The sequence below is a fragment of the Ambystoma mexicanum genome, chromosome 6p (assembly GCF_040938575.1).
Source record: "Ambystoma mexicanum isolate Mex_15411 chromosome 6p, UKY_AmexF1_1, whole genome shotgun sequence".
Classification (NCBI taxonomy): Eukaryota; Metazoa; Chordata; class Amphibia; order Caudata; family Ambystomatidae; genus Ambystoma; species Ambystoma mexicanum.
The window spans coordinates 1,526,233,909-1,526,257,721 of NC_090935.1; the positions used below are offsets into that span (position 1 = coordinate 1,526,233,909).

The 23,813-nt window shown below is 47.2% G+C and overlaps 1 protein-coding gene across 1 annotated transcript in view; it reads left to right on the top strand.

Annotated features, from left to right (window-relative positions):
* Nucleotides 1-23,813, top strand: part of ANP32B (acidic nuclear phosphoprotein 32 family member B) — a 290,508-nt gene that overhangs the window by 170,543 nt on the left and 96,152 nt on the right. Inside the window, exon 5 of the mRNA XM_069626392.1 lies at nt 15,362-15,465. Within this exon, the coding sequence (XP_069482493.1) occupies nt 15,362-15,465 (104 nt within the window). The remainder of the gene's footprint in view (nt 1-15,361; nt 15,466-23,813) is intronic.

Below are 23,813 nucleotides of genomic sequence, written 5' to 3' on the forward strand. Positions count from 1 at the left end.
GCCAGCAAGGACACACCCCAGTTCCCTCAACTCCCCTGCAACACAAATGCATGCAACACCTAATTCTAAAGCTTTGGAGTCCACTGTCGAATGATTAGACATCAAGTGGAGAACACGAACCGTGTGTACAGTGGGTATCAAACCATCGAGACTTTCTGAACATTTACTGTAAACCGGCACCAACATCTTTTACTACTTTTACGAGATTACAGTAGATTTAATACTTCCTTGTTAACATTTCCTTTAGTCCACGTAATACTGTGTTGCCTTTTAGTCTGATTTACCTTTATGCCCTCCTTAGAGTTTAACTTGACTGCTCGAGCACAGTTATCAGTGTGTGTGTGTGTGTGTGACTGAGGGAACATTTAAAGCAACAACACATATTGGTGAAGAGTTGAACTGTAGCAATTACACCCATCCTTTACAACTCGCTCTCTCATGATGCACAGCTCCCTGGTCAAAGCCTAATGCCAGCCACACACCTGCTCCGGGCAACAATCTCTCACAGCAGGAGAGTGATGTCTTATTACATTGATGCCTTGCCACTTACAATACTTCAGTGTGCAATTTTCCTGATCGTACACTGCTTTTGTTTTCTACTGGCATCCTACTTGACTAAGGATGCCTACTTGCTGTTTTCCTTTTTCAACCTGAGCAGTATTTTCTCACCCTTCAACCTTTCAAGGCATCACCAAGCCGTTATTAAGTTTCTCTAAAAGCATGCTGCTTATGTATGTAACTTGTGGCATTGTGTACTGCCTCTATATATACAATATTTCACAACTGTCGCACGACGACTATTGATCGACAAATAGGCCAGGCAAGGTTATCGAGATGAAACGTTTTGTTGGAAATGTGCACAGGCGTGGTCAAAATAAATAACTAGTCTCTTAATTGAACTTGGTTCTTCTCCTCGAGGGGGTGGTGCTCGGAGGGGTGGTGGGGGGAAAGAAAATCTACCATTACTTCATAGGTCCGGGGGCTGGATGTCCCCCAGCAAGATATTAGGCAAGAATTGATGTAGTAACCTGGTGGGAGACTACACGACCCTTGTCCTCTTGGTATTAGGTAACCCACCTATTGGTATAGGTCTGTACTACACACGTTGGTAGTGTGACTGAGCAGCCAGACTTCTCTCAAGAGGGGTAAATGTGAGCTGTAGAGGTGTAGCATAGAAATTCCCCAATACAAGTATCCAAATAACACTTGCACTCAAGGTTTTCTAGTAAAATAATTATTCAATGGTCAGTTTTAAATAAGCATTCTTTAAAAAGGGCAATGTGCAACAATAAAAATACACTTCAAAATACTTTCTCAGAATCAAGGCAAAGTAAGTAGATAATCTTTAGAGATGCTTCATATACACTTCCTGAACCCTGAGGTGACTTCACCAAGTAGGGCAGTAATGGCATTTATATATCACTTTTGCACTTAGTAAATTCTGAAGTTAGTAGAAAGGAAAGGTTAAAGGAAGAAAAAAGGTTAAACGGGTTCTCAGTGCATGTGAGCACTTTAAATCTTTCAGTGAAGTCTAGATAAAAACCTTTCCCAGCAATATTATTAAAAACCAATGTATCACCTATGAGGGACAGTAAGAATCAGTCCATGGACAAGAAGAGTCTGCAGGTAGCCAGGACAGTCAGTCAATTGGAGCAAAGTCTATGGAGCTGAGGCACTTCTTTGATAGGAAAAGTCTTGCACAAAGTTACTTTGAAGGAAAATCACTGTAGGGTCACAAGCCGTTACACTCGTGAAAGTTAGAGCTACAATCAACTCTAGAAACGCAACTACTGCAAGTCTCCATTGAGAAAAGCAAGCCATAGACGATTTAGTTTAGTACCCCAAAGTCTGAACAGTACCTTTGGGTACAAGAAGAGGTTCCAGCTGGCTTCTGGCTGGTTGCAGTGATGCAGATCCTGGGCCTCAGTTGTGGGGACAAGAGGGAGGACGTCTGAAGGACTCATGCACAGCAATTCAAAGGTTGGCTGCAGCTACGGGCGTTCTTTGGATCAGCAGTACTTCGCAGTTTCAGCGCTTTGTGAACAGCATCACCGCAGATCTTGGACACTCGTGGGGCTTCCTTCACTCCTTGAGTCCAGCACTCTGGTTGACTCAAGGAGCCTGTGGCTCCAGCGTGTCTGGCGGGGCAGTAAGCGAGGGAGGAGCAATATAATAGTAACACACAAATACACTTCAATACTGTACAATCTTGGTTTCTAAATCAGTAAAGACCCTTTTGGGCTGGCCCACAGACACAACCTACACCCTCTGATGACTTCAATAGCTAGGGTGCTGGGGACATTCATATGTTACTGTTTGCATTTAGAATACTGTTATAAGTTGGTAAAAGGAAAAGATTATTGGAACAGCAAGAGACCACAAATATTCTTAAGCAGGCACATTTTTGGATCCCCACAGCAGTTATTCAGTATAAATGGCTAGGCCAAAGTCAATGGGCAAAAGTCTTATATAGGATGAAGCACTTCTGGTAGGTAAGTAGAAAAGTCTTTGCACAATGTTTTAGAAGTCTTTGAAGAAAAGAAGAATCAAATGTAGGGCCACAAGTCGTTAGCCTTGTGAGTGGTAGAAGATGCAAGCAACTCTACAGCAAGAGGTAAGTTCTCTCAGACTTTGTACAGTACCTTTTGAATTGACGAAAAAGTGTAGCAGATGACTTCTGTTCCTATGCAGCTCTGCAGATCTCACTGTTCCTAGGCCTCAGTCGTGAGGACAAGAGGGAGGACTTGTGGGGACTCCTGCACTGCAATGGGACGGTCACCGCTCGCAACCGGCAATCTTCAAATCAGTGTATGTTCAGTGTTTCATCTTCTCACGTCTACCGCAAATAGCAACACTGCGGCTCCTGGCTGTCGAGATGCGCTTTCCTTGCTTCTGCTGAGGGGGCGCGAGTTCGGTAAGCCCTGCTTCCTGGGAGTCCAGAGGACCTTCCTGGAGCTCTAGGCCAGCTTAAAAGCACCGCACACAATCTGGTGTTCCTCTCCCTGGCTATACGGTTTCCAGCAGCAACTCTGTGGAAATTCAACCAGCTCCAGGTGGCTTATTTTGGAGTTGATTGGTCACACCAACTCAAGGGTAGAAGTCGTCCTTGCAGGGGCTTCTCTGTCAATACGAATTTGGAGTTTCAGCACAGCAGCGGGGCTTCACTGGGCAAACGAATGGTCCAGGAGTTGCAGCAAGCGTCCTCTTCAAGGTATTCTTCGGTTCCTTCATCCAGTGGTCGACTCTGCCTTCCAAGCTAAAAGCCTCGCCTTTTATTCAGTTCTCCCATTCATTCCAGCATAGCTGTCAGTCACCCAGCAGGGTGGCTGTCCTTGCCGGACAGTCAGCTGCCCAATCACCACAGAGTGCATTTGGGTCTCCTAGGAGACTAAGCACAGGGAGTTTCGGGCACTTCCTGCCTACCCCATTCACCCTGGAGCCAGAGGCGGGCTTCGCTCGTGAATCCTGCCAAAGGCAAAGCGAACAATGGGATCAAACCTGGTTTGGCGAACAGAGTAAATCTCAAGAAGGACCTTTCCACAAAGAAATGGCGAAAAAAGACTGGGGCCATTTTGACAAGAAACGGCAACCTTGGGTGCTTTACTGCAGCTACGAACGCAGCCCGCGGTGAAGACACACCACAGTAGTTAAAACGCACCCACTGCCACCAGCCATTCAGTGAGGAAAGGGTGACATTAAAAATGTTACATGAGAAACTAGACAAAGGGGATACTAGGTAACACCTCCAGCACCCTATTGTAGGATAGTGTGTGCTGGGTCTATAAAGTTACAATTGTAAGTAAAGTAAAGTCAATTCCATTTCACTGCTCTGGGAAACAGTAGTTGATGCCTATGGAGTTTGTCAGGCTCCATAACCAAAAGAAACACAAAGCTCATAAACATGAGAGAGTGGGGCAAAAAGGGTCTCACCCTCTTCAGGTTCAAAAAATTAAGTCCTCCTGTTTGGGAGAATTTTCAAAAATTTGCTAATTCCTCTCTACCCCAGCTTTTTTGCTGAACTTTGGGACTTTGTACTTTTAATTCTTCGTTTTCTGTGTTTGTTTCTTTTTGGTTATGGAGTCTAATCAACTCCATAGGCATCATCTTTTTCATGTGTGTCACACAGCCCCCTCAAGTGCAGTGACACAGGGAAGCCTTTCAAGCTTTTCCCAAGGTTTAACTACCTTATCTGGGATAAACTACGGTTTCCCAGAACAGTGGAGGGAAATTGGCTTCACTTAGTACTGTATATTTATAGACCCATCACAACCTATCTTCCTATAGAGTACTGGAGGGGTTACCTAGTATCCCCTGTGTCTAGATACTCATGTAACAGTCAAATGTTACCATTTCCTCTCAGGATGGCTGGTGGCAGTGGATTTACAACGAGCTACCATGATGTTTCCCGACCGCAAACTATTCGTAGCTCTGGTAACGTTAAATCGCGGGAGCCATGTTTTTAAAGATGGCACCCAGCCATCGTTGCGAAAATGGTTCCCGGTCTTCTTTTTTCGCCATGTCTTTGTGGAAAGGTCCTTCTAGAGTTTTTCTCTGCGCACCAAATCAGATTTGGTCTTTGTTCATTCGCCTTTGGCGGGCTTCATGAGTGAAACCCGCCTCTGGCTCCAGAGTGTTTGGGGTATGCAGGAAGTGTGGTAGGTGCCCGAAACTCCCTGTGCTTAGTCTCCTAGTAGACCCAAATGCACTCTGGTATGATTGGCCGGCTGACTGTCCGTGAGTCTCTTGGCTTGGAAGGCACAGTGGGCCACTGGAGGAAGGAACCGAAGAGCTTGAAGAGGATGGCTACTGCAACTCCTGGACCGTTGGTTTGCCCGGTGAAGCCATGCTGCAGGTCCGAATCGTCAAGTTCGCATCGACGGAGAAGCCCTGCAAAGGACGACACCTGGACACCCATCTTGGAGCTGGTTGTATTTCCCCAGAGTGCTGAAGGAAACCGTCGACCAAGGGAGAGGGACACCAGATTGTGTGCATTACTTGTAAGCTGGCCAAAAGCGTTTGGAAGATCCTCTGGACTCCCACGATGTCGGACTGACTGAGCCTGACCCCCCTCAGCTGAGTGTGGGACCTTGGAAGCAAGGATAGTCCACATTGACAGCCAGGACCAGCGTTGAAACCAGTGCGGTAGCTGAAACGTGAAACAGCCACTGAAATTGAAGTTTGCCATTTGCGAGCTTTTGACTGTCCCAGTGCAGTGCAGGAATCCCCCGACGTCCTCCCTCTTGTTCCCACGATTGAGGCCCAGGAACAGCGAGATCTGCAGGAACTGCCAGGAACAGAAGTCATCAGTTGCATCTTTTTCTTCATTGTAAGGACTGTAAAACAAGACTGAGAGAACTTACCTCTCACAGTGAAAGTGCTTGAAACTTTTGCAACTCACAGGCCTAATCAGCTTGTGACCCAACATAAGAGTTCTTTTTACAAACTACTTCCAAGAACTTGTGCAGAGACTTTGTTTAATTACCAGAACCGCTTTAACCTATCCAAGACTTTAGCCCATTGACTTTGGCCTAGCCTATTGAATGGAATTGACTTGTCTGTGAACTCAAAGTATTTGCACTGTCTATGAATAATTGTAGCCTTTTATGTTCTGATAACCTTTGCCTTTTACTCTGGTTGAAAAGTATTGAAGTTTCTGAGGCTTGTGGAATCTGCTTAGATCACATGCTGTGCATAGGCCGACATCTAGTGGAAGCTGCGGAGTATTACAGTTTGTTTTTCGAAAGTCGAAAATGGGGCGTCGACACAGGCGTGCCAGTAATACTATCCCTAGTGTGACGTCCACTGTACCCAAGATCCCTCACGCGTGTAGGATCCTCAGATTGTTTTTTTCCGCCATACTGGTCGGAAGCATCTTGCGGAGTTCCCTGGCCTTAGCCATACTTTTGCTGTTATTATAATTATAATTCTTATTCATTCCCTTCCCCACCCCAACGTCGACCCTCAACCTCGACGACGGCTGGAGAAGTAATCGACCGTCGACTGCTGCACGACGGATCTGGGCCTCGGAAGGCCGCTGGCCTCGGCCCGGGCCTAGTAGGCCGCTGGCCTCGGCCCTTACAAGTAGGGAGAGTGGGGGGTGGTACATACTCTTCACTCTTGATATATAGTTACATTTTATATATTCCTACACTTAGCAGCCCGCTGCCTTAAGGTGCGTATGGAGGGTACCCCTTTTCAATTCTGCCCCAAGTGCAATCGCAAATACCCTTGGGTCGACAGGCACGCCACGTGCAATCTCTGCTTGCCGAGGGATCACCCCGAAGCGAACTGCAGAGCGTGTAGTAGGTTTAAACCTAAGACACTTAAGGACCGTTCGACAAAGCGTTGGGCCCACCACGCCAGGCAGGAGGCCATGGCAGCGGAGGGCGCCTTCAGCGATGGCAGCGACGCCGTACTTTCGGAACGGCGAGGGCATTACGGCGTCGAAAGACAGCCGACGAGCGCAGGTCCCCGACCTCGGAAGGTCGTCCGGCAGGGCGGCTATGGGGAAGACCCCCGGCGACGCAAGCGCTACACACCTAACACACACTAAACACACTAAGACCAACCGGACCTCGACGACGTCGACTTCCCGGAAAGAGGCACAAAAAGAAAGGTCCGACTCGGTGTCCTCTGGGCGCTCTCGATCGAGATCGCCTCACGACGCAAGGCAATCATCCACTCTTGCCAAGAGTGCCTCGCTACACACATTAACGGAAGTTCGATCGTCGGGAGACGAAGACGACTTCCACCCCCAGGCCGCGCTCCAAGATACCGAGACCGCGGTTAACACCAGTGAGGCCCCACGCCCGAAGCACACAGATACCTCTCCAGACCCTCGGCGCCAGGCGTCGAAAGTCTCTGGGGCCTCCAAGGGACAGGGAAAACATTTTTCCACGCACGGGGAGGGGGGGAAACAGCGGAAAGTACAGCCTTCCACCCCTGTAAAGCCATCCTCTCACCCTAGGCAGACAAGCAAACACAAGTCTACCCTTGAAAAGGCCCATAAATCATCACCTGCTAAAGTAATACCCTGTTCCAGGGAATGGTCCAGTGAAGACATAGACAGGGTTATGTCTAGGATGTCTTCCTTGGCTGATTTTTATGATAAGAACCCAGAACACTTTCTTTCATATAACCCTCAAGGGGCCACACCCTCAGGCTCCTCCGATCCTATCCCGCTAAGTAAAAAGCCCCGGTTCGGAAGACCTGAACCCTTCGAGGTTCAACCTTACTCCACTCCATATTCTACTCCACTCCCCAGTTACCAGGGACAAGTTTTCCCTGAAGAGGACCATGAGTTTAACATTATGGAAGAACAAACCGGGACAGATTACTATGCAGAGGATGAGGACCTGGAGGAGGGAGAAGATGAGCAGGAAATTTACAATGTAGATTCCCCAGTACAAAGCGAAGCCCCAGTTACTGACTCTCCAGTTGATAACCAGCCCCTCCTTAACGAGGTTCTCGCTCGAGCAGCGGAACACTTCCACATCGACACCCACGGTGTACAGGAGGAAAGGGACTTCGCGGAGGAGTTTGTAGGAGAGAGAAGACCGGTCGCTCAGACCATCCCTATCCTCAAATCCATCCAACGAAGAATAGATCCTTCCCTGGTGAATCCGAACCTCACCAGAGCTGTCAACCCCAGAATTGAAAAGATTTTCCGGGCAGCCCAGTCTGACCCTCTGTATATAAGGGGACATCTTAAACCAGATTCCCTAGTGGTTACCAACACTAGAAAAAGGGCTGGCACGCCCTTATCTTCATCAGAAGCTCCTCCCGACAAGGAGAGCAAAAAACTTTACGGGTTTGGCAGGAAGGTAGCCTCAACGTCCGCCTACCAAGCAAGGATTGCGAATTCCACCACCCTGTTGGCTAGTTACAATTGCCATCAATGGGAAGAAGTCGCGGCGCTCATTGCCTCTGCTCCAGAACCGTTAAAGGGCCAGCTGGCTCGGATCTCGGCAGAGGGGAGAGCCGTGTCTGGTTGCATTTTAAAAGCAACTTTCGACGCCGCTGACAACGCAGGGAGATTGATAGCAGAAGGTACTGTTATCAAGAGACATGCGTGGTTACGGCAGTCGGGATTCAAGACAGAAACCCAGGCTTCTTTAATAGACAAGCCAGTGGAACCCGACCTATTGTTTGGGAAAGCGGTCGAAGACGCACTTAAAAATGCCAAAGATGAATATGAGACTCTCAAATCCCTTGGCCAGCTTACCAACAAACCCCCTAACCAGAGGGGGAACAGTAATTTTCGTCGCCCACGCGGCCAAAATTCACAAAGAGGCAACTATGCCCAGGGACAGGGTACACAATGGAATAACAACCAGCAGTCTACCCAGAGTTACGGCAGGGGTAACAAGAGAGGTCGTGGAAGAGGCAGAGGCAGCCCCAACAAGGGAGGTGGCACGCCTCCACCAAAACAGTGACGCTCAGTTCAGGGTCCCTTGCCACGCAACCCCAGTAAGGGGACGCATTTCCACCTTCACCCAGGCTTGGGAAGGGATCACCTCAGACAGATGGGTGCTGTCAACAGTATCCGCAGGATATTGTATAGAACTACTGCAGCGTCCCCGGAACCATCCTCCACGACAAAGAGTGCACTCCCTAGAGCATCAAAGAATCCTTCTCGAGGAGATCGCCATTCTGCTAGAAAAGGACGCGATAGAACTCGTCCCAGGACACCAGGTAAACAAGGGTATCTATTCAACTTACTTCCTTGTGCCAAAGAAAGATTTTACAATGCGCCCAGTATTGGACTTACGACCTGCCAACAAGTATGTCAAGCCCCAAAAATTCCGTATGACCACGCTACAAGAGGTAATCCCCCTCCTAAAAAAGGGGGATTACATGGCAACCTTGGATATGAAAGATGCTTATTTTCATATTTCCATGCTCCCAGCGCACAGGAAGTACTTGCGCTTCAAGGTGGACAGCCGCCACTACCAATTCAAGGTACTGCCCTTCGGGATAGCCTCAGCACCAAGGGTATTCACCAAGGTACTGGCGGTGGCGGCTGCACACCTACGCAGGAAAGCAATCCCGGTGTACCCTTATCTGGACGACTGGCTCATAACGGGGGAAACCCCAGGAATTTGCAGGTCAAACATTCAGAGGACTATCGACCTCCTCCACGAATTAGGCTTCTCCATCAACGAGAAAAAGTCAAGTCTGGTGCCAAGCACCTCAAAACAGTTTCTAGGAGCTATCCTAGATACTCAGAAAGGATTGACCTTCCCTTCGGAAGAGAGAATTCGGAATATACTTCTGCAAATTCCGTATTATCAGTCAGGTCAACAGATAACAGTACGCAAAGCTATGCGGTTACTGGGCATGATGGCGTCATGCATTTACCTGGTCCCCCACGCGCGTCTGCGCATGCGTCCCATGCAGGAATGGTTGGCGAAACAGTGGTCTCAGGCAAGTGGTCATTGGGACGATCTAGTGGTCGTTTCGCCAACACTCGTACAAAGCCTACACTGGTGGACAAGAGAGAATCTCGCAAAGGGGAAACCCTTTTACGATCCCGAAGTACAAGCCGTGGTGACTACAGATGCATGCCTGACTGGGTGGGGATATGGGCACTCAGACGGAACATCTTCCTGTCATCGCAACATGTTCCAGGGGAGCTCAATTCCCTAGCGGATACTCTAAGCAGAGACTCCCTCCCAGAAGAACACGAATGGGTCCTTCACAGAGACGTAGTAGAAGATCTCTTCTCTCAGTGGGGTTTCCCCACTATAGACCTATTCGCCACAAGCGAAAACAAACAATGCCCAGGATTTGCATCCAGGTTCCCCCAGCCAGACTCCCAAGGGAATGCCCTTTGGATGAACTGGTCAGGGATGTTTGCGTACGCTTTTCCACCAACTCCTCTCATCAGGAAGGTGGTGTACAAGATGAACAAGGAATCGATGACGCTCATCCTAGTTGCTCCCATGTGGGCGAGACAACCATGGTTTCCACACCTACGCAGGATGGCGGTGTGCGAACCCATCAGACTCCCAGCCTGGTACAACCTACTGTCCCAGCAACAGGGTCAAACAGTGCATCAGAAACCCAACTCTATGAACCTAGCAGCATGGCTCCTGAAGTCATAGAGTTTGGACATCTCAGGAGTCCAGGAAACCAAATACAAGGCACTGTTACTTTGATAAGTGGAAAAGATTCGTTATCTGGTGCCAGAATAAACAGATCAACCCGGTTGATTGCACTCCTTCCAACGTTGTAACATACATGCTCCACCTGCTGGATGCAGGGTTGGTTTTTAACTCGCTGAAAGTACACCTGGCAGCCCTCTCGGCTTACACCACATCCCATAACAAGGTCTCGTGGTGGAAAGTACCAGTGGTTAAAGCCTTCATGGAAGGAGTAAAGAGACTTCACCCTCCTATTTCGAACCCACCGCCAGGATGGGACCTCAACGTGGTGCTAGCTAAGCTCATGGGACCCCCATTCGAACCCATGCATAAAAGTAGTCTCAAACACCTGACTTATAAAACGGCCTTCTTAGTAGCCATTACCTCCATAAGAAGGGTCAGTGAAATTCAGGCTCTGTCAGTGCAGGATCCTTTCTTTACTATCCACAAGGACAAACTGGTTTTACGCACACACCCTAGGTTCTCACCTAAATTCATATCCAAGTTCCATGTAAACCAGTCCATCGAGCTTCCGGCTTTCTTCCAAAACCCGCAAAGCTCGGCTGAGGTGAAACTACACACCCTAGATGTGCGTAGGGCGGTCCTATACTATGTAAATAAAACCAGACCGCTAAGGAAAACAGATCAACTGTTTGTCTCCGTAGCTACAGGCAGAGAGGGGGATCGCGTCTCTAAGGGCGCTATCTCGAAGTGGATTATCAACTGTATACAGCTGTGTTACTCTCTTTCTGAAAAGACTCTGCCTTTTACGCCAAGGGCCCACTCTACTAGAGGCATTGGTGCCACTCTGGCTTTCATTGCAAATGTTCCCCTCGACACCATTTGCAAAGCGGCTACTTGGAGCTCTATTCACACTTTTACTCAGCATTACTGCATTGACACTCATTCCAAGACAGATACACAAGTGGGACAAGCGGTTCTAAGACACCTGTTTGCTCATGACCCTTCTCACATCCCACCTCCTTCTTCTGGTACTGCTCGCTAATCTATGCACAGCATGTGATCTAAGCAGATTCCACAAGCCTCAGAAGGGATACATTACTCACAGTAATCGTATTTCTGATGCTTGTATCTGCTTAGATTCACATGCGACCCACCCTTCCTCCCCTCCGAGAGAAGGCGCATGATTGCTTGTAGTCTTACCTTTCTGTCTATCTGCTTGGATTATCTGTACTCACGCTACTCCTCATGCTTCCTCATGTCAGAAAAAATACAATCTGAGGATCCTACACGCGTGAGGGATCTTGGGTACAGTGGACGTCACACTAGGGATAGTATTACTGGCACGCCTGTGTCGACGCCCCATTTTCGACTTTCGAAAAACAAACTGTAATACTCCGCAGCTTCCACTAGATGTCGGCCTATGCACAGCATGTGAATCTAAGCAGATACAAGCATCAGAAATACGATTACGGTGAGTAATGTATCCCATATTTGTGTTATTATATGATTGCCTCCTTCTAATGAATGTTTTATAACTGACTGATACATTATTTAGTATTCATCCAAGAAACCTTGAGTATGAGTTTATTTGAACACCTGTGATTGTAAACCTCTGTGTAACATCATTACTGCTCACATTTCCCTCTGGAGATAAGCCTGGCTGCTCAACACGCTACCAAAACTCTGTAGTACAGACTTGTACATACCAAAGGTTGGTTTTCTTACACCTGTAGTCATAGTTGTGTGTAGTGTTCCCAGAGGCTACTGCGTACAAACTTTGCCTAACACCTCAAAATCCAGCAAAGTTGCTGGGGGTCTCCAAGGTGGAGGGAATTGGCACATTTCTGAGAATTCTCCCTAACACTCTGCCATATTACTACTGGAACAGAAGCCAGCTGAAACCAGTTTCTTCAAACCTAAGATACTATAAACTAAGGGGTACTTGCCTCTTGTGTAGCCTTGCTAGTTCAGTTGAGACTTGTCTTCGTTGCCCTTTTGCAGAGCTGCTTACAGCTTTGCCCCTCACAAGCCTCCCAGCTTGTGGTCCTACAGTGATTTCATTTCTACAGACATTTCTGAAACATTGTGCAAGACTTTTACTTACCTGCAAGAAGATCTTCAGTCCCCCAAGACTTTGCACCAATGACATTGACTGTCCTGGATCCCTGATACTCATCTAACCTCTGACTTTGTGCTTTAATCTGTTCCTCCAAAAAGTCACACATTCTATAACTTGTGTTGCTGGGAAAGGGTTAATTTACTTTGCATTGGAGGGTTGGCGGGGGTTCAAAAGTACTTGCCTGCTTTAAGAATATTTGTTTACCTTTGTTTTATTCCAAAACCTTTTCCTTTGACACCAAAGTGAGTATTGCTGTAAATGTGCCAGTGATAAATCAATGTCCACAGAGCCCTAGCTACTTAAGTCACCTCAGGGTGTAGGAAGTGTCTGTGTGCCATCCCCAATGGGTATCTACTGGTTTAGCGAAACTAAGAATGTGTATATCTGAAGTGTATTTTTAATGTTACATGTTTTCTTCACTTCTAAAGAAGGCTTATACAACTGTTTAATAAATAATTGTTTACTAAAGAAACCTTGAGTGCAAGTGTTTATTTGAATAACTGTCACTGTAAAACTCTGTTACAACCCTACAACTCACATTGACCCCTCTTGAGATAAGCCTAGCAGCTCAGTCACTCTACCAACTTGTGTAGTACATGCTTATACCAAAGGTTGGGTTAACTATTGCCACAAGGACAATGCTGGTGCAGTCTCCCACAGGGTACTGCATACAATCTTGCCTAACACTAGTGTTAGGCAGAATTGCATGCAGTACCCTCTGGGACAACCACATACAATTATGACTATAGGTGTAAGCAACACCAACCTTTGGTATAAGTCTCTACTACACAGTTTGTGATAGCGTGCTGAGCAGCCAGGCTTATCTCAAGAGGGAATGTGAGCAGTAAAAGAGGTTACAAAGAGGTCTTACAATCACAGTGGTTCAAGTAGACACACTCAAGGTTTCTTGGTAAAACACTTATTAATTTATTAGTCATTTAGAAAACATTCACTAGAATGAGGCAACTTAATATCATACACAAATACACTTCAGTACCAAACCAATAAGTTTCTAAGTAAATTAGGCTCCCCTGTAACGGGAGCAAAATGTCATTTCAGTCATTTTAAATAGGAGGACAAAGGCATAAGTTAATATAATAGATCACAAATACTTTCTTAGGCAATGCAAATAGTTTCAGTTCACTAAAGGACTCGATTCACTTCAATAGGCCTAGGCCAAAGTCAATGGGCTAATGTCTTGGATAGGAAAGAGCAGTTCTTGTAGTAAACGGTAAAGTCTTTGCCAAAGTGCTCAGAAGCAGTTTGTACGAAAAAAAGAATCATATCTTGGGTCACAAACTGATTAGGCCTGCAAGTTGGGATAGTTCCACAAACTTTCACTGCAAGAGCCAAGTTCTCTCAATCGGGTTGGCAAAGTACCTTAATATGAAGAAAAGATGCAGCTGAAGACGTTGGTTCCTGGCAGTTCCTGCAGATCTCGCTGTTCCTGAGCCTCAGTAGTTGGGACAAGAGAGAGGACGTTGGGGGACTCCTGCACTATGCGGGGATGGGTCACACAAGCTGGCAAAATGGAAGATCTTCCGTTTGAGTAGCTGTAGTCAAGCACACAAGCTGGTGTCCTTGCCCCTGGTTAATCCTAACCAGCTCAGAGAATGGTATCCAGGTGGCTTACGAGTTGATTGGTCCCACCAACTCAAAGGAAGAATTCGTCCTTGAAGTGGCTTCTCTCTTGAGATGAGCTTGGCAATTCGGACCTGCAGCAGGGCTTCACCGGGCAAACCAACGGCTCAGGAGTTGCAGCAGCCGTCCTCTTCCAGCTCGTCTTCGGTTCTTTCGTACCAGTGGTCGACTCTGATTTCCAATCCAAGAGACTCGCCTTTTAAACAGTTTTCTCCCTTTCATTCCAGCCTAGCTGCCACTCACCCAGCAGGGTGGCTGTCCTTGCTGGACAGTTAGCCAGCCAATCATGCCAGAGTGCATTTCCGGTACCTCCCTCACTTCATGCCCACCCCAGACACTCAGACGACAGAGGCGGTCTTCAGTACTGAAGCCTGCCAAAGGCATAGAAACAAAGGGACCTAGTTTGGCGTACAGATACCAACACTAGAAGGACCTTTCCAAAACGAAATGGTGAAAAAAGAAGACCGGGACCTGTTTAAACAAAGTAAAACGCACATCAAAATACATGAAAGAGTGCGAATAAACGCTTGCACTCCTTTCCAGGAAAAAAAAACAAGTCCTCAAAATCCAGCAAAGTTGCTGGGGGTCTCTAAGGTGAAGGGAATTGGCACATTTATGAGAATTCTCCATAACAACTAGGTTCCCCACTTCCTCCGGCAGGGATTTGCTCCTCCGGCCACTTGCTCCAATCCCCCTCTCCTCTTGTTGCTTTGCCTCAAGTTTATCCCCCTAAATCTTGTCCTTTGGCTTCTTGAGTGCCTTTTTTTCTTTTTAAAATCTTTGATTTCACCACCGCAGTCAACACTTCTGTGCGCCCTGTTATGCTCTAATGCCCCCTGTCCTAGTCCCATTTAAAAGTCCTCCCTTTCACCTCCTCGGTTTCTCGTACTACCTCCTCCTTTACATTCCAGCATTCCCCTTCACTTCTTTGTCACTTCCTTTTCCACCTTTCCAAGATTTCTCTGTTCCTTTACTTCCTCCGCCTCTTTGGCTTAACTTGCCTCTATCTTCTGTTCTTTCTTTATCCACCCTTCCACCCCTCATCAAAGGTTTTTCAATAACAGTCTATTCCGATAAGCTTCTACGCACCTTTGGTTGCCTCTGACACCATTTTAAATAATCCAAATCTCTTCTACCTCTGCCAACTTTTAGACCCTTGTGGGCATCTTTCTAAAACTCAAGTCTCATTCAACTCTTAACTTCTTCACCCCTTTGCGTTCTTAGGTATTAATTATGGTTTCCCCAATGTACTCATGTAGACAATCATGTCCATTAAGATTCTTGTAAATGCATGACCTATCAAACTGTAAAACTCTTGCTAAAGAGATTTGCAAAAATATTTTGCTAGTATTTCAATTACATATTTTGTGGCTTGCAAGAATGTATTGCAGTGTCCCAGAAGCTTGACAACCTCTGTGGGAGCCCAGTAGTGTCCTACAATTATGATTGATTGTAGTATTATTGTAAATATTCTTAATTCTTTCTGCTACAGAAGGCGAAGATGAAGAGGATTTTGATGAAGATGAAGATGATGAGGAAGATGAGGAGGATGTGGGAGTAGAAGGTGAAGAAGAGGATGTCAGTGGAGAGGACGAGGTCTGTATAGCATCTTAAACCCATTGAATAACTCCTTTTATTGTCTCGTTTTGGTAACGTTACCAGCGTTCACATTTGTCAACAAAAATGAAGTGGAATTTGCATCATTTGAGGGAAGGACTGCAGTTATTTTTGTACTCTTTGCTTCTGCCATGGCTAGTTTTGCAACGTTATGTTGGTCAAACAACTATGTTCTTAGAATAGACCACTTGGTGGACACCACAAAACGCAAGGATGACTTGCAACTTTTATTATTGTATTTTCAGGGTGAAGGGATTGGGAAATTACCTGTTATTGAGGTACTAACACTACAGAGAAATTCAAAGAGAACAGTGAGGAGTGAAAGAGATGATAGCAAATTAGATAATAAAACTGAAGGGCATAGTCTAAAAGGGTGCAGTGTCTGGAGTACAATCTTTCGAAGGGATTTTGTCCTCCGACGTATTCCTTATCTAAGATATTTGTATCTCCAGCTTGCTGGCCTCGGAAAACTTTTTTCCCAGTAGAGGGCGCTGTGCGTCGACGTCCGTCGAGTAGGTGCTCCTCGACGGCCACCGTATCGACGCCGACGTCATCATGCCTATAAATGGCCACGCGCAGCGTCCGTTGCTCAGTTCCGTTTTTCCGCGCTTCGTGTGCCTCGGAATACCGTTGCTCAGTTCGTCAGTCAATATATATTCATATTTCCTCGAGAAAACCGACTCGTACTCAATGGCTTCCTCCTCCGACCCGACGACTCCTCGGTCCGGTTTCAAAAAATGCCGAGACTGTGGGAAGAACATGTCGTTGACGGATCCTCACAGGCTCTGTTTGTGGTGTCTGGGAATCGAACACCAGTGTTCGGAGTGTGAGGAATGCCTATCCATGACGGCGAAAGCCTTGAAGGAGCGGAAGGGGAAGCTCGAGAGAGGTAAGTCAGTTTTAACTTCCTCGAAAGTTTCCGCGGTAGAGTCGAGACATTCGTCTCCTCACCGTCGAAAGCGTTCTCGGTCTAGGTCTCGAAGTGGCTCCCACCACTCGTCGAGGTCTAGACACTCGAAAAAAAGATGAAGAAGATCCCCTTTATCGTCGTCTTCTAGTTCCCCTGAAAGAGTAAATTGCCCCACAAAACATAGCTCTCAAGTTGAGTGGGAGGAATTCAGAAAAAAGATGCTAAGCGTCTTCGAGAAAGAGGCCTCGACCCCCTCGAAGTCAGCTGAGGGTGATACCCTGGGTGAAAAGCCCATAAAATCTAAACGGCGCGAGTTGTAGCACCCGGCGAAAGAGTCGACCCGAAAGCGCCATGAGCCATCAGGAAGTAAAGCATCTTCGACGCCATCGTCGAAAGCCCCTTTGAAGCATAGATCGGCGCCATCGACGCCGTTATCGAAGGGTTCTTCGACGCATCCGTCGATCGAGTCGACGCCGGCGTCAACGCCGACATCGACGCCGATAAAAGAAAAACCCACGGCTACTCCACAGCCAACGGTTACACCGAGAGCTTCCGACACGACGTCGAGAACGTCGTCGACATCCTCGAGCAGGATTCCGATCCTCTCGAGTTCTTCGAGGCCTCTTCCAGTTTTCTCAACACCTTTGTCGGCGCCTTCGAGGATTTTTACATCGGCGTCGACGACATCGACCTTTTTAAGGCCACTGATGATGGCTCCCTCTGCCTTAGAGATGGGTTTTATACCATTTCACAGACCATCAATTTTTGAAGAAAGGGAAGATTCTGATCAAGAAAGGACTTTTGGGCTGCAGAGGACCGCATTACCTGAACCAGAGACTTTTGCCTCTGAGAAAGAAGGTTGAAAGACCTTCAGGATGCATTACAGGAAGCAAGTGGCCTAGACACTTACCCAGAAGTGGAATTTGTCAGACCCAGGGGAACATGCTGATACCCCTTATAGAATCCTAATGTCAAGAATTATGGAGCTCATGGGTTGGTCTGCGCCTTCACCTGTTTTTCAACAGGATGACCTCACAGATATTCTGGATAAAGGTCCACAGGAGGATCCTGTGGTTCCCTTTCATTCAGCTTTACAAAGAAAGATTTTAACTAACTGGGAAACTCCTGAAGTTGTCCCTACGGTTAACAAGAAGTTGTCAGCGAAATATAGGGTATCTGCTTCTGACCCTGAATACCTATCTAAGCACCCTACTCCAGAGAGTCTTGTGGTCCAGGCTGCAACTTCATCAGGCAGTACTTCTGCATACCCCACTGCTCCTCAGGATAGGGATGATAAAAAATATGATGCCATGGCTAAGAAAGTCTTCTCGGCCTGTAGCATGGCTTTAAAATCTATTAATGCAACTTGTACGCTCGCTAGGTTCAGCCACACTCTTTGGGAGTGTGCTTCATCGGCGGCTGACTGCATACCGGAAGGAGAAGAAAGGGACGCATTTTTAAATATCATCAGAGATGGTAAAGATGCAATGTGTGAGTCCCTTCAAACTGGCATTGATTCTGCTGACAGTATCGGCAGGGCCATGGCGGCAAGTACCACAATCCGCAGGCATGCGTGGTTGAGAAAGTCCGGCTTTGCTTCTGACGTACAGGCCAGACTTTTAAATATGCCCTTTGACGGCTCTTCCCTATTTGGTAAAAAGGCGGATGACAGTTTGGAAAAACTACAAACATCTAAAGCAGCAGCCAAGTCACTAGGAGCTGCAATCCGACAAACTAATTTTCGTCCCTCAGGATCCTCTTGGAGAGGAAGGTCCTTTCGCTATTATTCCTCATATGGAAGAGGCAGAGGACGGCCGGCTCAAAGAGGCCAAGGAAAATTTACCCGTGGTGGACGGGGTAAAGGAAAGAAAGCCGCATCAGCAGGAGCCGCTTTACCTTCGGCAACTGCATCAGCCGCTCCCAAACCACTCTGAGGTCTCCCATCACAAGACACCTGTAGGGGGCAGGTTAACTCACCATCTGACGGAATGGCAGGCTATTACGTCAGATGCTTGGGCATTGGAGACAGTTGCCCAAGGTTACTGCCTGCCTTTTCTACTCATCCCTCAGAGCCATCCACCGGGGAACAGCTCTCTGAAAGTGCCGGATCCGCTCCTCTTGCAGGAAGTTGTAGACCTGCTAGAGAAAGGTGCCATAGAACCGGTAGCTGTAGCGGACAGGAACAAGGGCTGGTACTCCCCCTACTTTCTCATACCAAAGAAAGACGGAGGACTGAGACCCATCCTGGACTTAAGAGAATTGAACAAGTTCCTCAGGAAGGACAAGTTCAAGATGGTAACTCTCTCTCAGATCCTTCAGGCCCTCCAGCTTAAGGACTGGTTGGTATCTCTGGACCTTCAGGATGCTTATTTCCATGTGCCAATCCATCCCAAGCACAGGAAGTACCTGAGGTTCGCAATTGGCAACTCATTATCAATTTCGAGTTCTGCCATTTGGGCTGACCTCCGCCCCGAGGGTCTTCACCAAGCTAATGTCGGTTGTGGCTGCAAGTCTAAGGAGGGAAGGGATTCACGTCTACCCCTACCTGGACGATTGGTTGATCAGAGCAGTTTCTTCGGAACAAGCTCGGATCCAACTAGATTAGGTCTGCCACTCCCTTCACAGGCTGGGCTTCTCCCTCAATTTAAAGAAGTCACAGACAATACCATCACAGAGACTCCAATTCATTGGAGCAGTCCTGGACACGTCCCTGGGAAAAGCCTCGCCACCAGAGGTGAGGGCTCAAGATATTCTGCAGATGGTCACCAGGTTTCAAAATGCCCAACGTCTCCTAGCCTACGACTTTTTGAGGTTGCTAGGCCTCATGGCATCCTGCATATCCCTTGTGCCAGAGGCTCGCCTGCGAATGAGATCCCTTCAGTGGGCACTGAGGACTCCGTGGTCACAATTCTCAAGGAGGATGACAGATCTCCTCCGGATTCCGGACAAGGTAGCCCACGACCTTCAATGGTGGGCCTCTCCAGAGAACATCTTCAAAGGAGAACTGTTTTGGCAACCATGGCCGGAGATAACAGTAGTCTCAGACGCCTCACTCACGGGGTGGGGAGCCCATGCCAACGACTTGACCATCAGCGGTCGTTGGTCTCCATCGGAGTCCAGACTACACATCAACCTGTTGGAGCTGAGAGCCATCAGACTGGCACTGAAGGCTTTTCTGCCGTCTGTACGGGAGAGAAACGTCCTGATAATGACGGACAATACAGTGGCCATGCACTACCTCAACAAAAGAGGAGGTGTAGGGTCACTGCCACTGTGCAGAGAGGCGATGCAGCTCTGGTTTTGGGCAATTCAGGAAGGAATCTCTCTATCGGCAATTCACCTAGCCGGAGAGAAGAACTTGACAGCGGACGCTCTGAGCAGGCAGAACACAGTCTCCCACGAATGGGAGATAGCTCAGGAAGTCCTTCAAGAGATCTTCGCCCTTTGGGGAACCCCTCAAGTGGATCTGTTCGCCACCAGTATCAACAGGAAGTGCGACAGATTTTGCTCAAGGGAATTTCCCCCGAGAGGAGCTCTAGGAGACGTGTTCGTAGTGGACTGGGAGTTCCCACTTCTGTACGCGTTTCCTCCGGTCCCTGTCATTCCTCAAATAATCAGGAGGTTGAGAAGGTTTCGGAAGACCATGATCCTAATTGCCCCGGATTGGGCCAGGAGAACGTGGTACCCGGACCTTCTGGACATGTCCATCTGTCCGCCAATTCGTTTACCGTACAGAGAGGATCTTCTCTCGCAGAAGGGAGGTCAGGTTCTCCATCCAGCCATCAAGACCCTCAACCTTCACGCTTGGTATCTGAAAGGTTGAGGTACAAGTATTGGGACCTTCCAGATGACGTCATGGAGGTGTTGCTTTCGGCCAGAAGACCAGCAACTAAGACTCTATACCGCTGCCGTTGGAATACATTTTGCAGCTGGTGCAGAGAAAAGAATATCGAACCCTTTTCATGTGGTACACCTGCGGTGTTATCCTTCTTACTTTATTTGGCAAATTCAGGCCTTCAAGTTGGCACTATTAAGGGCTATCTCGCAGCGCTATTGATCTTTAAGCGCACTGCGGAGGAGCCATCGTATTTCAAAATTCCATTGGTAATACAATACCTGAAAGGTCTAACTAATGTTTGCCCTCCAAGACCATTCCAAGTTCCCTTATGGGACTAAAATCTAGTTTTAAACATCCTAAAGGGTGCTCCCTTTGAACCACTCCACTCTTGTTCATTGAAGTTTCTCACCCTCAAAACTGTTTTATTGGTAGCATTAACATCTGCTAGAAGGGTTAGCGAGATACAAGCCCTATCTGGTAAACCTCTTCATACAACTTTTCACAAGGACAAAGTAGTTCTACAGGTGAAGCCTAACTTCCTCCCAAAGGTAGTTTCGGAATTTCACATTACTCAGAAGATTACTTTACCTTCATTCTATCCTCCTCCCCATCCGGGGAAAGAGGAAGAGAGACTACACAGGCTGGACCCTAAACGAGCCTTGAGTTTTTATATCAGTAGACTTGCTAAAATTAGACAAGCAGACCAACTCTTTGTAGGTTACGCAGGACATACATTAGGATTACCAATAACCAAACAAACCATCTCCAGGTGGATTATTTTAGCCATTCTGGAATGCTACAAAATGGCAGGGAAAGAGCCCCCTCAAAATCTAAGGGCTCATTCGACCAGGGGTATCGCAGCATCCTCAGCTCTTCAAAGAGGGGTACCAATTAGAGACATATGTGCGGCTGCCACATGGTCGTCCGCACATACCTTTACCAAATTTTATAGCCTGGATTCCTCCTCTAGTCAAGAGACTAGATTTGGCAAAGCTGTGTTACACTCTGTTCATTCTTAAAGGGTAATATGACATCTTACTCCCGCCTCCAATCACATACCACTGCTATGGGAGTCTATCATAGATAAGGAATACATCGGAGGACACAATCCCTTCGAAGAACAAGTTACTTCTTACCTTGTAACGTTCATTCGATGGGATGTTCCTCCGACGTATTCCTTATCGCCCCTCCCATCCATCCCTGCAGTAACATTTCCCTTGTGGTTGCAGCTTACGCTCCTTCAAGGGTAGTAACCATTCATACAATAACTACTTTACTCTACAAAACGGAACTGAGCAACGGACGCTGCGCGTGGCCTTTTATAGGCATGATGACGTCTGCGTCGATACGGTGGCCGTCGAGGAGCACCTACTCGACGGACGTCGAAGCACAGCGCCCTCTACTGGGAAAAATGTTTTCCGAGGCCAGCAAGCTGGAGATACAAATATCATAGATAAGGAATACGTCGGAGGAACATCCCATCGAAAGAACGTTACAAGGTAAGAAGTAACTTGTTCTTCTGGCTATATCTGTTGGGCATCCACCCATAGAAGCGTTCCCTAAGTCACGCAATCACAAAGATTTTTAAGTGCTCCCGCACACCTCTTTTTGATCCTTGTTATTAGTTTTGAAATCATTCTGGTGGGTATTGCCGCCAAACTAGTTTACTGTTACTGCCACACGGTCCTACTGGCCTACGGCTGGATTACATGGTGTCAGGCTCCATTTCAGTCCACGAATCGGCATGGGGATTGTGACCGATATATTACAATCAGTAATTCTGCAACACTCAGTTATTCTGCCACCGTAAATCTGCGTGTTTGGCCTTGAAGTGAACGATTTACGCACCTTGCTGAAGCTAAATCCTCTACTGCATAGCCAATATTAGAATTTGTCTGTGTGGTAAAACTGGTGGTAATTCTGTCATCACCAACACTAGCAGTAACAGAATTTTTGCCACTTTTTCCATCTCGCCTCCTTTACCTTTTTTTGCTTTGCCTTTATCTTTGTCAGGTGACCCAGCTGCATCTCCTGGCAGGTTGGTCAATCTTGACATTGCTGCTGTGATAAGCCCAGTATCATACCCCTCTTGCCCTCTGGGATTCTTCTATTTACATATGAATAGGAATTAGCCCTCTACTTAAGTACTTCTTGGTAGCATTCTCTCCCCATTAACCAAGGGTTCTTAAAATGTTGCAAGCTTTTTTAGCCTGGACTTGTGTTTGTCAGGCAGAATTGCAGGCAGTACCGTCTGGGACCACTACACACAATGAGGACTACAGGTATTAGCCAAACCAACTTTTGGTATAAGTCAGTAACACACAGTTTTTGGTAGCGAGCTGAGCAGCCAGGCTTATCTCAAGAGTGAATGTGAGCAGTACAAGTTATTACACAGAGGACTTTCAATCACAGTGGTTCAAGTAAACACTTATACTCAAGGTTTCTTGGTAAAAACACTTATTAATTTATCACACAATCATTTAGAAAACTTTTCACTTGGAGAAGGCAACTTAATAGAAACAAATACACTTCAATACGAAACTGTAAGCTTTTGAGGCAGTTTGAGCTTCCCTGAAATAGGAGCAAAATGGCAGTTCATTTACTTAGCAGTGAGCCAAAAGGACAAAAGTAAGTAGAATAGATCACATATACTTTCTAGGCAGTGCAAATAGTTTCAGTTCGCCAAACGGTAAAGTCTTTGCGAAATAAGTAGTTTAGCTGAAAAAGGATCATATGATGGGGTCACAAGCTGATTAGCCCTGTAAATTGGGAAAGTTTCACAAACCTTTACCGCGAGAGTGGCGTTCTCTCAATCGGGTTGGCACAGAATTTTTGTATGAAGAAAGAAATGCTGCTGAAGTCGTGATTCCGGGCAGGTCCTGCAGATCTTGCTGTTCCTGAGCATCAGTCGTGGGGACAAGAGGGAGGACGTCGGAGGACTCCTGCACAGGACCGTCGAAGAAAGCAAACAAAATGGAGTCACTTCAGTTCCAGTAGCTGTAGATTCAAGAACACAAGCTGGTGTCCCTCTCCCTGGTTAATCCTAACCAGCCTTGAGAATGGTATCCAGGTGTCATATGAGTTGATTGGTCCGACCAACTTCAAGGAAGAAGCCGTCCTTGAAGGAGCTTCTCTGTCGAATGGAGTTTGGCAATTCGGACCTCCTAGCAGGACTTCACCGGGCAAACCAACGGTCCAGGAGTTGCAGCAGCCGTCCTCTTCCAGCTTGTCTTCGGTTCTTTCGTTCCAGTGTTCGACTCTGCTTTCCAGTCCTGGAGACTCGCTTTTTAAACAGTTTTCTCCCATTCATTCCAGCCTAGCTGTCACTCATCCAGAAGGGTGGCTGTCCTTGCCTGAGAGTCAGCCAGCCAATCACGCCAGAGTGCATTTGGGTCTCCTAGGAGACTAAGCACGGGGAGTTTCTGGCATCTACCTCACTTCCTGCCCACCCCAGACACACGCCAGAGGCGGTCTTCAGTCCTGAAGCCCGCCAAAGGCACACGAACAAAGGGACCAAACCTTGGTTGGCACGCAGAGACACACTAGAAGGACCTTTCCAAAAAGAAATGGCGAAAAAAG